Source organism: Acomys russatus, chromosome 1 (assembly GCF_903995435.1).
Source record: "Acomys russatus chromosome 1, mAcoRus1.1, whole genome shotgun sequence".
In the NCBI taxonomy this organism is placed as follows: domain Eukaryota; kingdom Metazoa; phylum Chordata; class Mammalia; order Rodentia; family Muridae; genus Acomys; species Acomys russatus.
This window is the reverse complement of record NC_067137.1, coordinates 110,564,390-110,580,116: the sequence shown is the minus strand read 5'-3', so window position 1 is coordinate 110,580,116 and position 15,727 is coordinate 110,564,390. Positions and strand designations below refer to the sequence as shown.

General features: G+C 49.3%; 1 protein-coding gene across 2 annotated transcripts in view; it reads right to left on the bottom strand.

The window, feature by feature from the left end:
- Positions 1-6,028, bottom strand: part of Slc24a4 (solute carrier family 24 member 4) — a 47,354-nt gene extending 41,326 nt beyond the window's left edge. For both annotated transcript variants that reach the window (XM_051150667.1, XM_051150676.1), the window contains exons 1-4: positions 5,960-6,028; positions 3,335-3,419; positions 2,699-2,802; positions 1,881-1,955 (exon numbers count right to left, since the gene is read on the bottom strand). In XM_051150667.1, coding sequence (XP_051006624.1) covers positions 1,881-1,955; positions 2,699-2,802; positions 3,335-3,419; positions 5,960-6,025 — 330 coding nt within the window. In that variant the 5' untranslated portion in view covers positions 6,026-6,028. The remainder of the gene's footprint in view (positions 1-1,880; positions 1,956-2,698; positions 2,803-3,334; positions 3,420-5,959) is intronic.
- Positions 6,029-15,727: the final 9,699 nt, after the last annotated feature.

Here is a 15,727-nt window from a genome sequence, read left to right as displayed (position 1 = left end):
CGTCACAGTAGGGGAAAGGGCACCGCCCATGTGGCTAAGCCCCAGACATTGGCACCAGTCTGCATTTTCAGTGGAGGGCTAGGAGGGTTTCTGTGTGGGCCACAGATGACATAATTAGATGCTGCAGTGACTTTCATGCCAAAATGGTTACCAAAAGAACGTCAGCCTTTTATGAGTTATTTTTATTGTCCATTTATGGTATAGTTAGGGTGCTGTGGATTTGTTTTTTTTGAAATTTCACATCGGTATCTTGTTTCTCCCATCGATGTCACTTTCTGAGTGTGGTGGGCAGTTTCACTGGTATCTATGTTCCGTCTGAACATGGCAAGACCTGTTGACTTGCCTCTGGCCATTTATAATATGGAAGCCACAGCTTTAAAAACAAAACAAAACAAAACAAAACAAAAAACCTTACCTTCTTACTTTTTCACCAAAGTTTTGAAGGCAGGTACCTTGTAACCTACACTGTGTGGTAGTCTGCTAGCCTGGGGGCCAGCTGACAGCCACGGGGTCCTGAAGAGGGTGCTCACCTGACTGTGTGTCGTTTCTCTTCCTAGCTCAGCTGCCCCCAGATTTCTCACTCACAGGATCAATGCTCACTCCCTTACACTGTTAGGTCTGGAAACAACTACTTCTACTTCTTCTTCTTCTTCTTCTTCTTCTTCTTCTTCTTCTTCTTCTTCTTCTTCTTCTTCTTCTTTGTTTTGTTTTTTATTTTTTCAAGACAGGGTTTCTCTGTGTATCCTTGGCTGTCCTGGACTAACTTTGTAGACCAGGCTGACCTCAAGCTTACAGCTATCCACCTGCCTCTGCCTCCCGAGTGCGGAGATTAAAGGCGTGCGCCACCACCACCCGGCTCTTTTTTTTTTTTTCTTCTTCTTCTTCTTCTTCTTTTTTCTTATTAGACAGTTTCTCACTATAATAGCTAAGACTGGCCTGGAACTCACATTTCTTTTGCTCTTGACTGCGGGGGTGTCCCACCATGCCCAGCTTTAGAGGAACTTTGTTACAAAGTGGTAGATAGCTAATACAAGGGTAGTCCTACCCCTGGGTCTCAAAAGATAGAAAACTGTCACATGTTTCTTTGAAATTCAGCATGCCACAGGCATTTGCCCCTTTGTACCACTGTAAAGATAAAACTGCTCCTCCCCTGTGGATAGGACATACTTGACAGTGGTGCTAGACTGTATGGGCCATGAAGCCATCACAGCCCTTAGGGCCTGAGGTGGCACATTGCATACTAACGGACACCAGAGGTCCTCTTTTTGGCTCCTCCTGCCTTTTCATCCTTCCCCTTGTGTCTGGTTCCCAGATACCCCCTGCGGTGGCCCCCTGGCCCTCTCCTGCTCTGCAGTGTCAGAGACATGTTGGTTAGTACTTTCTTTGTGGTACTGAATACAGGTCCTTTCTTGCACACATTAGGCTAGCATGTGGCCACTGAGCTGCACCTACACATTTCTATAGCTTTCATTTTGTGATACTGTTGCCCCAAGTTGCCTGGGGTTGGTCTTGATCATGACAGCCATAGTCTCCTGAACATCTAAGTTTTATCACCTAGCTTGAAACTTGCTTACTAGACGATGGTCTCAACGTAAGCTTGGAAGGGCCTCGTGTGAATACATGTTTGAACTTCCCCCATGTATTTTGTTTTGTCCAAAAGTTTTAATCATTAAAATAGTCCTGGGTTTAGTCCCCTTGTGCAGGGATCAAGGATGAGGTCTTTGGGGCCAATGTGAGCACTGAGGGAGGAGTCAACACACTGCACCATTGGTCTATGACCTCTCTTGTCATAGGGTCAAGGACAGACAGGCAGGCCTGCCTGTGCCCTCACAGGGGGCCCTGGGCACCCAGTCACACTTGGGGTGTGAGGGGTGACTCACCGCAATGAGCACGATGACAGAGAGTGTGTAGTACACAGAGTCACGGCACACAGCCCACCATGTCAACCGCACCACCTGCCACGTCAAAGAGAAGTCGTAAGATGCTACTGCCCGGAGGCTGGGAATGGGGCCAGCTGCCCAGAGAGCAGGAGGACAGGCCCCAGGGTGCCTCCCTAGCCAGCTATAGCTCTTGGCTATAGTTGGTGAGGACAACAGAACCAGGTAAAGTTGTCAGCTGTGGGGAAACCAGGTGTGGCCCTGCTCCGCCCCCACCCCTGCCGTGGTGGTGGTGGCCAGGCACACTTCATAGCAAGAGATGGCCATTAAGGTAGAGGCCAGAAGCATCGTCATGCCCCATCAGCTTCCTACCTCTGTCAACCCGAGGAAGGTGGGACTTGCCATGATTGTCCTCTCTGAGGCAAGTCTAACATTCCTCTAGATTCTGGCCTCAGCCTTGTGCCTATAGAAGAGGCACGCAGCCTAGGAAGCTCCAAGACCTTACTCCAACCAGGATCCAAAGAGGCCTTTCTTAAATAGCTGTTGCTGCTGAATGGATGCCCACCCATCAACTAGCCAGGTCCACCAGCATAGCCCCAGCCTCTCAGGCTCTCATGCTGTTGGAAGGGAAGGTGTGTCAAGGGCATTTTATAGTGGAGAACATAGATCCAGAGGAAGATGTAGATATTCTCGAAGGCACAGAGAATGACATGACCAGCCTCCTCAGGGTGTTCCCGTTGCGACTCAAACCATCTCTGGAGAAGCTCACCCCCATCCTATAGGATACTGGTCAGGCAGGTAGGGAAAAAAAATCCACTGACCTGTCCAGCAAAGAGTCCACACACTCCAATGATACATAGGATGTTGAAAACAGCAGAGCCCACTATAGTCCCAACACCAACATCTCCGTGGGTGATGAACACACCTGGAATGAAAAAGAAATGATGGGCAAGCCAGACAGCAAAGCCCTCGGAACCAGCTCCTCTCCAGCATCATCAGCATCATCAGTGTGTGTGTGTGTGTTATGACATGTGTGTGGCAGTCAAGGGACAACTTTCAGTAGTCGATTCTCTCTTTGGGTTTGGGAGGTTGAACTTAAGTCTTTAGGCTTGCACAGCAAGCACTTTTACTGACTGAGCTGTCTCACTGGCCAGAGGCCATGTTTTGAACTTTATTGAGACATAATTCACATGGGAAATGACACAGTCCAGCAATTTGGCAAATCCACAAAATTATACAACCAAAGCCAAAATCCTATTTTAGAACATTTCATCTCATAAGAAGTCCGGTACCCATTAGGACCCCATACTCAAAACCACCAATCTACTTTCTGTCTCTCTGACTCCTTGGGTTTATGAGTGGGGAAACCGAGGCTCAGAGCTGGCATATGCCCCACTGCATTGGGCAACAAGCCCTGGCTTTCTCTGCACTGTGTCCTAGCTGCCTAGTGTCCTCACCAATGACCGAAGCAAACAGCTCTGGTGTGGAGCTTCCTGCAGCCATGAAGGTAGCACCAGCTACATCTTCACTCAGATGAAGTTTCTGAAACAGAAAGAACACAGGAAACAGACATGTGACAAGGGTTGGGGGCACACAGTCACTGGGCAGGTGGGCAGCAGAAATCTCTCAGTGGCACAGTGCTGGTCCGAGTCCAGTTCCACAGCTATCGCCCCCCCCCCCCAAAGCACATTCTCCATGCTTTCTTCCAGGCTTCAACTCCCCCTTTCCCTCCTGACCCACCTGCTTTCTCTTCATTTGTCACCTGTGGGTCCCTACAGCTTAGAAAGAGTTGGAGTTCACAGTGGTACACAGTGAGGGTCTAGAAGCTGTCCAGAGGCTGTGGGATCTGGGCTCCAATACATGCCTGGTTCTGGCATTCTGGAAGTTTCTCCGTGGCAAGCCTAGCACCCAGAGTCTCACACACCCAGAGGGCCTGTCCCCAGGACTGAGCTGACATGGGACAAGGCTAGGAACCCTTTTGTATGAGTCCACGCTGCTCAGCAAGGCCATGTTCTAGCCTTGGAAGCCCATCATCTGATCCAAAATGGAAGACAGAGGACCTAGGTAGCCCTAGGCGGCCTGGGCTTTGGAGCCCTGCAGGAAGTTGTTGGGTCAGCATCTTCTCCCCATGGTCAGGTAGCTACAGAAGGATCAGAGCTCTGGGTTCCATCCAGGCTAGGGACACAGCACTCCTCCCCAACGGGTCCATTCACCTCGGTGCCGCCAAAGAGAAGACTGCAGAACAGGCCAACACCCACCTTGGGCAGGATCGAGGCCATCCTGTCTGCTATTCTGTCACCTCCTGGCCTTGGCCTGCACCATTCTTCTTTCTAGAATCCTTTCTCCTCTGCTTGCTGAAAATACTTCCCACTTCCCTGGCCTGGACAAGAATCATCTCTAGGAAGCCTTCCTAGGCCTCTCCCCAACAGTGGCATTCCCTCTAGCCTTGTTATCTAAGGCCCTTAAAGGAAGACCAAGACCAGCGTCCTTACCACTCCTATCCATATGGCCACAGGTGACCCTGACAGCACCTGGCGCCCTCAATGCTTACAGCCATAGCTGGCTTTCCAGAGGGCAAAGAGGTCCAAGTCATATTTCTATGGTTTTCACAAGCTACCTTCCCTGGGAGGGGCCTGGATGTATGCTCAGTCTACGTTATTCTGATACAAGGTATCTCCCCCAAAGGCCCCTGGGTTAAAAGGCTTGGTTCCCAGGGTAGCAGCATCTAGAGCTGGGCTTTGGATAGTGCCTGGATCACGAGGGCCCTGACCTCATCAATGGATTAAGTCACTGATGTTTTGATGCCATTATCTGCAGGCATTGGAAACTTTTGGAGGTGGGACCCAGAGGAAAAAAGTGGGTCACTAGGTGTGCATTCTTGGGGGTAGCGATTTGTCTTCAACTGCGGTCTGTCTCTACTTCTGGCTACCACGAGGGCGTGGCTTTGTTCCACCGCACCCTCCCATCATGGTGTCTGACCCGTCACGATCTGGAAACAATGTAGCTAGCTGACCATGGATTTAAAGGCCTGAATCAGGAGGCTAAATAAGCATCTTCTTCCTTAAATTATTATGTCAGGTATCTGGTCAGAGAGATGAAGATCTAATTCAGAGAAGTTCGGGCCTATGGCTGCGGTTTTCCTAGGTGGGGGCAGTTTCTGGGAAGCAGAGGCAGCCACAGCACCCTGGCAGGAACCACTGCGTCCCCAGCTTCCACTCTAGGGGTCCCAAGACAGAACCCTCTGTACTAACCTCCCACACTCCATGTGAGGGGAGGTAAGGGTAAACAGAGAGGGAAGTCAAAGAAGAGGAAGGCTGGAATGCTTCTGCCAGCTCACAGTTTGGGGGACCCAGCTTCTAAAACAGGCTCTCCCTCCTTTGCAATGCTAGAACGTTCCCTGGTTGTGTCCAGAAGCCGGCCAAACTGAAGGTAAGCACTTGTCCCCAACATGACAATATGGCCTCAAAGAGCTGGGTGACTTCATAGGGCGAGGGGTGGCAAATCCCCAAGGGGCTGCACACGGTAAGTGCGGCAAACAAAAGTTGTTTTTCCCCCTAACGAGAAGCTCCGAGTAAGGCAGAGCACAGAGGTGGCCTGGGGTCTTGCGTATGGAAAAGGGAAAATGAATTAACAAAACACCTAAACACAATGCAAACATGGGACAGAGAGGACTCCTGTCACCATGGCTTAGTGTCCACCCAAGGGAACACTTAGGGAACGCAGGTCTCCTCTGTGACTGCCACATTAGTTTATGGGAAATGTGCCAATGCAGTCATGGGCTTGCCTGCTCCCTTGCTATCCAGACTTGGCTCACATCCCATGGCTTCTAGAGATTGATGGCCGGGAGGGTGACTTCCCATGGGCCCATGGCTAAGCTTGGGGACAAGATGACACCACTGACATTGATTTGATGTTTTCAGGGCGAGGTCTGGCTACGTAGCAGACTCTAGGCAGCCCTGTGATGGTCTTCTCTGCCCGAGTGCTTGTTGTCCAATCTCAGTCTTCTTGTCCTTGTCATTGACATGACACATGCCCCCAGGCACCCTGGGCTTTGTGAAGGGCTCCAGGTCCTTGCCACATACCTCACAGATCTTCTCTAGGGATGGGACAAAGAAGTCATCACACACGATGGCCAGGGCGTAGAACATATAGAGAGCCTGTGAAGGGAAAGCTGGCTTCAGTGAGAGTCACTTACACTCACAGCAGGCTTTAGACAGCGGCACAAGGGGATGAGGCACATGGGAAAGCCCCAACAACAGAGGATTGTTCTCCCTTTATTCTCCCTGACAGACAAATAAACTGACTCCTGGAGAGGGAAAATAGGATGCTAAACTGTCTCTATACTTTCTCTCAGCACTGTCATAGAGTAAGAGACACTGATTTGGAGTTGGGCTGGGTGATGCATGCTTGCAATCTTAGCTGTCGGGAAGCTCAGATAGGAAGGTCGCAAGTTCCAGGCCAGCCTGGGCTATATAGTGAGATAGTATTTAAAAAATTAAGAGCTAGGAAGACGGCCCAGTTGGCAAAGTGCTTGCTGTATAAACACGAAGACCTGCACTCAGATCCTCAGCACATATATAAAAAGTGGCGCAGTGGCACGTGCCTGTAACCCCAGTTCTGGGGAGGTGGAGACAGGAGAACCCTCAGTGCTTGCTGAGCAACAAAGCTAACTGAATTGGTATGGCCACATTCAGTGAGAGATGCTATCTTCAAAAATTAGGTGAAACACAATTGAGGAAAACACTAGAGAACTCTGGTCTCCATAAGCACATATGTGTACCCGTGTACATGCATAGACACACACACACAAGCACATACATGCAAAGAGAGACAGAGACAGAGACACAGAGAGAGAGACAGAGACACAGAGACACAGAGACAATAACAGACAGAGACAGAAAGAGACAGACAGACAAAGACAGAGATCCACTAATAAATACACATGAAGGGGAGAGGGAGGGGGATGAGGAGGAGAGAGATGCCTGTCCCTGGTATATACATTTGAGAGCCCTCAGTATCTTTACAGGACTCATGTATGAGCAAATGAGATGTCTAGGAGTTGTCAGCCCTAGGTGGGGTGGCATTGGTCACTGGAAAGTCTCAGGCAGGATAAGAAGGGTGTGGCTAGAAGTCTGGAGAGAAAAAAGACACTGAGGTCTGGTCAGCAATGCTTATGTGAGGAAGTCTCCACAAGCCCAGAAAAAGACTCGGGCGAGCTGCGATTGGCTAGATGTGGGCAGGTTTCTGGAGTACAGCGCCCAGAGAGGATGAAGAACCCAACTCTTCCCTGACACCTTGCTCTGGGCATCTCCTCCACCTGTGCAGTCACCTGTGTCTGGACCACACTCCTTACAACACACAGCTGCGTGTGCTCGCTGTGCTCGGCACACCATTTCAGCACAGTATTGGCAGCTGAGGAATTTGTGGCCAGGTGATCAGAGTGTGGGAAACACTGCCTGGGGCAACTCCAAGCAGGGACAGTCTTGGAACTGAGCCCTGTATGCAAAAAAGAAAATGGAGGCTGTGCTGCTTCAGCCCAAACACACAGTGCCACGTGACCTGGGATGAACTGAGGAGAAGCTATGCTGGGGAAGACCAAGGCACCTGGGCCATGAGTCTGCTGGAGTCCACATGCGACTGCCCTGGGAGAGACTCACTGTCTTTGGCCCTAAGCTGAAAGAAACTGTGAGCATGTGGGGAAAGGAGAGGCCACCTGGGAGATCCCCCAACTACTCACCCAGGATTCTGACTGTACTTCAGCCCACCAATAATTGCCCCCAACATCATGGCCCTGGCAGAGGTGACCCATGAGGTCAAAGGGCCTCTCTCTCATGGCACCTCAGAGTACTGGGTAGGAAAATGGAGCCTGGATGGCATCATTTCTATCCTTTGGGCCAGGGAAGGCTAAAAAAATGCCACTGGCTCCTATGTGTGAGTCTTTCCACTTTGATGGAGGACATTAGTAAACTTCCTCCCCGGAAGTAAAACCAAAATAGCCCTGGAATGGGTGTGCGTGTGTGTTCTAATAAAGCTTTATTTGTGAAAATCAAGTAATGGGTTGGGTTCAGCCCTCCAGTCTTAGCTTAATAATTACCACTCTGAAGGGCTCTTGCAAAATTCCTGAGGTGCTCAGCAAGCCACAGAAATATGGAGAAAATCTGCCAGATTCACATCTCCTATTGAAAGGGGATGGGACGTGAATGCCAGGGCATCTGAAAGATAACAACTCCATTCTAGGACTAATACGCAGGCCCATAGCTTAACATTTGTCCACAATCCCCATTCTAATCTCCACTTTCATTAGTCATGCCAATCAAAACTTCTCTCATTTGTCACCCTGGGGTCCTTGTGCTCCACCAGAGCACCCCAGATTTCCCCTTCCATTAAATTACCTCTAGAAAAAGACTCATGGCTGGCTGAATTTAAATTTATAAACAGACAGTATTGGGTAGCCAGATTGCTGAGCAGGAGGAAATTTGCTGGGGCTGATGTAAAGCAGAAAAGCCGACCCTGACCAGCCTCACTTCCTGGCAACCATTCAACAGAGTCTTCTACTGGCTCCCACAAGGGCCAGAAAACATTTTGGGCTCCACAGAATGTGTACTCCAATGCAGTTTTTCAGTCCTGCTGCTGGGGCTCAGAAGCAGCCTCAGAGAGCACAGCAATGGAGTGGCTGTGTTCCAATGAAGGACGTTACTTATGAAGGGGCGGCCTATAGCTCAGTCAGTAGACTGCTTGCCTAGCATACAAGGTCAGGGGCTTAGTCTTCAGGGCCACATAAAGTGGACAAAGTGGCATACATCTCTAATCCTAGCACTTGGGAAGTATGTGTATATATGTGTATGTGTGTGCACACACAGGTGCGTGCGTGCGCGCACGTGTACGTGTGTGTGTGTGTATCAGAAGTTCTTGGTCATCCTGAGCTACACAGCAGGTTTGAGGCCAGCCTGAATGCATGAGATGCTATCTCAAACAAACAAACAAACAATCTTGCAGGGAGGTGAAATCTGGGGCTAGGGTTTGTACTGCCCAAGAACAGTAATCTACTTCTGTCTTTAAATTCCTCATCCCATTTAAATTGCTACTGAACTCCACTGTCTGCCAACAGCATCTGTCTGACAGGAGTTGTCTGTCGCCAACAACCCTGACCGTGCTATATCTCATCTGAACGTAGAGAGGAGGGAGGAGTGTGGTTAAACTAGATTTGGAGAGCAGTCACAGGGACCGTGGCAGCAAGCGTTTGCTGACGACCTGCGCACTGCACCAACTGATACAGTTGACATCTAGTTCTGATGTGTACACAGGGGCCATCACCCCTATTTTATAAAAGTAGAATATGAGGCACAGGAAAGAACCATGTCCTTGGGCTGGGAGTGAAGACACTAGGGTGCTGGTCAAGTCACCTGATATTTAAGAAAAGTCTCTTGTTGGGCAAAATGGCTTGGTGTCTATTCTCTTTCTAAGCTGTTACGAGGATTGAGTAAGATCTCAGAGACACTAAGGGAGTGCTTCTCAATTTGTGGGTTGCAAGCCCCTTGGGTCGGGTGTATATTAGATATCCTGCATATCAGATAAATTTATGATTCATATCAGCAGAAAAGCTACAGTTATAAGGCAGCAATAAAAATAATTTTTTGGTTGGGGGCATCACCACAACAAGAGGAACTGCATTAAAGGGTCACAGCATTAGGAAGGTTGAGAACCACTGCTCTATGGCCATTATACAGACGGGGTTCCTGCGCCAGAAGATTTGTAGATTCTGGCCCTTGAGGACACTTACACCGAGGATATGTAGCAGGACAGCACCATGCTGTCGCTCTTTGTTGGAGAACAGGTCGGTGGGGAACTCGTGAATTGCTGGAAGAGAAGAGACAGAGGATGTTAGGTGGCATTGCACCTTCAGCAAACCTGCCTGAGACCTGCAGTCCACTGAGGAGCCCAGGCGCCACTGGCTTCAGACTGGCTGGCCAGAGGGCAAGGCAGCTGGGTCCCAGTGTGGGGCACACTGAGGAAAAGTTGTGGGATGAGCCACAGACATCCCAGTCCTTGGAAGCTAATTGGGATTTGGATCTGCCTTGTGCCTTGAAAGATAGTGTAACACACTTCACACACACACTGGGACAGCTGCAATCTGAAAGACGGACACACTGCTGCTGGGGTGAGAAATAGGGCGGCTTTAGCTCTTCAGACAGTGACACAATATGCCCAGTAAGTCTGAAAACATATACAGCCACGCCCCCTGCCCATAAACTGCATCTCTGTCCTCACTGCTGTTATTTAATGGTCTAAATATGAGAACAAGCTGGATCAAAGCTTAAGATTGGAGTACCTGCCTGTAGCCCCAAATGCCACAGCCAATGGAGGAATGGCCCTTTCTCACCCTCCTGCCTCCCTGGATGACTGATGAATATGTCCTTTCATTGGGGAATGCTGGCAAGACCCTTCCAGATTCCTACTTGTCCCCATCCTAGCCAAACTGGAAGCTTCCAAAAGGTAAGGATTCACACGACCCAGGTCACTACTGCATCTTCAAGAGTCCAAGCTGGGCCTGGCTCGGTAGGTTCTCAATAGACTTCACCAATCAGATGAATAAGCAATGGCACAGTGTTAGTGGGGACAACAGTCTGCATTGTGTCATGCTAGTGGGATGCTGTCCCACTTGCCAGCCCTCAGGTGTCTGGGAAGATATGAAATCCAGAGCAGGCATTCCACAGCTGTCTCAGGCAGAGATCCCTAAGCTCTGAAAGCAAAAGTAATCAAATCTCCCTTTTCGACTTCAGATTCAGCATCAAGGAACTGAAACTGGCAGCTGTCCAGGAACCAGAGAGCGCGTGCGTACTTTGAAGCAAGAAGTGCTTCATGCGAACTATCTTCGTTCGCTTCTTTTATATTTTTATTTCCTAATCAAGCTCCTTTAATAGAATTCCGGCTACCGTTTCAAGGGCCTAGATCTGCTACTTAGAGATGGAGAGTTGTGGAGGAAGAGCCTTCACATTCCTGTGGCTGGGATTTTGCTTTCAGAGGAAGTGGAAACGGCTGAGACTTTTGGGCACAGTTCCTTAGACGGTGGTTCTGGTGAGAGATTCCAAGACATCACCTGCTTCTCAAGCTGGTGTGAGGAGAACTGGTCATTTACACAATCTTTGGGGGGGGGCATCTATGAGAATAAGAATACATCTCTGCTTTCCTGACGTTGAGGACACGCCATTTGGGACTGTGGGTTATATAAATGGCTTTGTCCCTGATAGGATCAGACTTTTCACCCAGCCCTGTTGACTTTCCTGCACCCCTAAGACTCCAGGGTACAGTGAATGTCATCCATAGTCTTAATTTTGGCAGCAAATTGGTAGGTGACCTGTAGATCTCTCATCTGTTATGGGCCTCCTATTCTCAGTGCCTATGTAAAGCTTTTTCACATGCTGGAATATGGGTGCTGAAACACGCGTGAATTAGCCTCAGAGAGAGAAGTGACTGGGTGAAAGAATCTCTGGATTCAGGACCTCAGGTTCATTTACTTTGGTCTGTTGAATGAGAAATGACTCCCATTGGTGCTGTCATCTGAATGCTTGGTCCCTGGTTGGCCTGTTTGGGAGCTGCAGCCTCGCTGGAGGAAGTATGTCATGACATGTGGGAGCTTTGGGTATTTAAAGCCCTGCCCCACCTCTAGTTCACTCTCACTGCTTCAGGCTTGCTGGTAAGATGTGATCTCTTGGCTTCCTGCTCTGGCCACCATGCCTGCCTGCTGCCATGCCTCCCTAACGACGATGGAAGCTCAGCCCTGTTATCTCTCTCTGGAAGATGCTTTTAGTCATGGGCTGCTTTATCACAGCAACAGAAACAAATCTAAGCCAGGGCTATGTGGCTGAGTCACTTAACTTCTGGGGCCCTCTGCCCCTTCAGTGACAATCCACTGTGGAAACTCAAGGCTTGCTGACTATGCATGGCATTGCTTGGCTTGAGCAGCAGAGCCCCTCAGTGGGCAGAGGCCATAGCACTCAGCTTCTAGCTGAGAATAGTTCACTCTCTGCTGCAGGATTGAATATTCCAGAAGGTCAATCCCTGTCCTTCTCACACTGTCACCACCACCAACTCTGACCTGCGGACATGCCCTGTGTCCTTGCATCCATAGTTTCAGAACACACTTCTGTCTCTTAGGACCTGTGTGACCTCAGCAAGTTGATGGCATCTCAGGGGCTGTTACCTTCTGTCCCCTCCCTGTAGCTGCAGGTGATGCGCATCCTTGGTTTGTGAAAGTAAGAGAGTCAGTGAGACAGCTTTGTGGGGAAAAGAAAGCAAGACCACAGATGGGTAGAAGAGGCCATGGACTGCACAGGCCACAGGAGAACCTGCCTGCTGGAGCAGTGTCCTCGCTGGTTCCTGAGGAAACCTCTCTCTCTCTACAGCCTGCCAGGATGAGGAGCGCCTGGAGCATAGTCATGTGTGTGAGGCTTGCAAGTCTGAGAGGGCTTGCTGCACCTCAGGCGCTCAGATCCACCCCGGGGTGATGGGAGGGATCAGCAGGCCACACACATGGCTTTTGAGGTCACACCTAAAGCCTTTAAGCTGCAGAAATCCCTAGTGGCAAGTGTGGGGGGAGGAGAGATTTGTCTGCCAGGCCCTGTGGAGCTCAGGGAAGTAAGATGATGCTAGCAACCCCCAGAGCTCAGGAGGAGGGTGGCAACAGGATGGAAGGCAGCCTTCCCTTTGGAGCTTGGCCCCAGAAAAACTTGTCTGTTACCTGTGATCCTGGACAAACTCGGCCATCCTTAGAGGCAGTACTACTTGTTTCTCGTTCTGCTTTGGAGTGTATACAAGGCTCAGGACATTGAAGGAGATCTTTCCTGCTGCCCACTTTCTTAATGGCCCTCGGTCTATAAGTACCCACAATTCCTTCAGCACCTACAACCTATTTCAAGTCTTCAAGACATAGTTTAATATTGTTGTGTACATAGAAAGCAACATAGGAATTTTCTGCCAGCACTGTCCCTTTTAAATTTGTCAGAATGTATGCATCTTATTCAGTGGGCATTCCCACTGCATGGGCACTCAAGCAGGGGACTCGTACGCTGGGAAATGTCAAATAATATTCTGTGTATCTCAAGCCTCTTTGAGTATAATGGCTGCATCTTGGAGGGTGACCCGACTTTCAGAGACCACCAAAGCTACTGAGAAAGCAGAAGTCTCTCAGTGAGAGAATTCCCCTATCCTGAAAGAATAGGATTTAACACCTGTACACTGAGTGTTTACCCCACAGCAGGTGTCAAGCAGGGTGCTGAGTCTCAGGCATCTGGCCCCTGTGGCAGCCCTAACCCACAACACTGAGCAACAGTGAAAGGCCTCTAGGATGGTGACTGAGCCAGCCACTGATGACTTGGGGGAAATGGAGGACATTGAAAGAAGGGTGCTCAGGGCTGGAGAGATGGCTCAGAGGTTAAAAGCACTGGCTGTTCTTCCAAAGGTCTTGAGTTCAATTCCCAGCAACCACATGGTGGCTCATAACCATCTATAATGTGATTTGGTGCCTTCTTCTGGTGTGCAGGCATAATATTGTATAAATAATAAATAAATATTAAAGTTCAGAATTTAGAAAGAAAGAAAGAAAGAAAGAAAGGAAGGAAGGAAGGAAGGAAGGAAGAAAGAAGGGTGCTCAAGTCAAGGCTCGACATTCACATTGTGACCTTATCAAAACCCTGATCTCCCAGCAATCTCAAGGGGCTCATTTCATTTCCACTTACTGATCCCTGGCACTGCAGAGATAAAGGAGTCACCTACAACCACAGTAGGAGACCCGTGAAGAACCTGCGATGATGCCCAACCAATACCTGGCTTTCCTCAAGTACGTACGTACGTATGTATGTATGTATGTATATATATATATGTTTTTCAAGACAGGGTTTCTCTATGTAGCCTTGGCTGTCCAGGACTTGCTTTATAGACCAGGCTGGCCTCAAACTCACAGCAATCCACCTGCCTCTGTCTCCTAGAGTGCTGGGATCACAGGCATGCGCCACCACGGCCCCAGCTTCAGTTGAATATCTTATCTACAACAGGATATGTCTCAGGGCCAAGGTCTCTTTCATCTGAGGGGCAGGCTCTGTTTTCCTGGGATCTCAAAGGTCCATGACAAGAGACAGAGCTCTCAGAAAGAGCAATGTGCCCGGCATTTCACTGATTAAGTTCATCTGCAGCCGACAATCCGCTGCAAATGCCATGGCTCCAGGGGTAACCCAGCGTGGCTATTCCTCAGACTCCTTAGAACATTTGATAGGACTGACTGAGCACGTCCCAGGCTGGGAAGATGGTTCAATGGGTAAGCACTTGCTGTACAAGCGCGAGGGCCTGAGTTCAAATTTCCGACACTCATGTGAAAGGTGAGGTATGACAGCGCATGGCCGTAATCTCAGTGTGTAGATGGGTGGATGTCTGGGGTTTGCAGGCCAGCTGGTGGAGCTATAACGAAGAGCTTCAGCCTCAGTAACTGGCCATGCCTCAGGAAAGGAGGGTGAAGGGTTAGAGAGGTAGCTCAGTAGTTAAGGGCATAGACTGTTTTTCCAGAGAACTTGGGTTGACTCCATGCCCCACATGGCAGCTAACCATCTGTAACTAAAGTTGCAGGGGACCTGACATCCTCTTCTGGCCTCCATGAGTACCAGGCACACACATGGCGCACAGACATACATGTAGGCAAAAGACTCGCCCACTCATGTAAAGAAAATATACCCACCCCCAAAATAAAGTAAAACTAGGTAGAAAGCAATAGAGGTGTGTGTGTGTGTGTGTGTGTGTGTGTGTGTGTGTGTGTGTGTGTGTGTGTGTGCATGTGCGCGCGCCACCCACCTGTCATCTGTCTACCTGTCCATCCACTCACTCATCCATCTTTCATCCATCCATCCATCCATCCATCCATCATGTATCCATTCTCTATATGATGAAGTCTATTTTTTTTTTTTTGGTAGTGTGGAGTTCTCTTAATTTTTGAGAAATGCATGAAGTCATGCGTCCACCATCACACCCCAAGACAAAATAGTTCCATCATCCCCAAAATTCCCTTATGCTGAATGTTTCTAGTCAATCCACCCCTAGTCCCCAAATCCTGGCTACTGGCAGTTGATATGTGCCCTTTCTGAAAGGCCCTATCAACGGAGTTCCATTGCAGAAAGCCTTTCCAGTCAGCATCTTTCACTTAGCAAACCTCTTGGAGAGACATCCACCCTGCATGGTTCCATCTCTTCAAACATCCTTGTTTAGTTTCTTTGACCCCTCTCTCTCTCTCCCCTCTCTCATATTACTATGTTGTAGAGGGTCCCGGCTCATGGCAGGAGCCTTGAATGCTCTGTCCTCAGGGCTTCGTCCCTAGCCCTCTTCTCTTTTCACTCATTCTTTGTGGTTTTGTTTTTTTTTCTAACCTCTGCAGACACCTCCCAACTTTCAACCCTTCAGAGCAGCAGTTGTAACAGCCGTTGGCCCTCTTTAAGGCACCCTAAACCCATCCTCAGTGAGTGGGCCATCATCTCCATGGGCTGCAAGAAGGAAGTCCTGGCAGTCTCAATAACCTGCAGTTCCCTCAGAGGTTATTATGCAGGACAGACCATGAACTTCCCATGAGGGACTAGTCATACATACCAGCATACACTGTGTTCTGATGAGCCTTGACTCACTTGGGCTCTGGTTCTGACTGGGAAATAGGTCTGTTGACCATGGGGACTTCCAGAGGAGAAAAGAGGTCAGACTCTCTTCTCACCGCTGTTTCCATGGGCAACCAGGGATACAGACATTGGCAGGCTCTGCTGGCAACAGCCCTACATCCTGAATTCTGAGCAGGGTGGTTTGGGGTTTGATTATTCTATTTT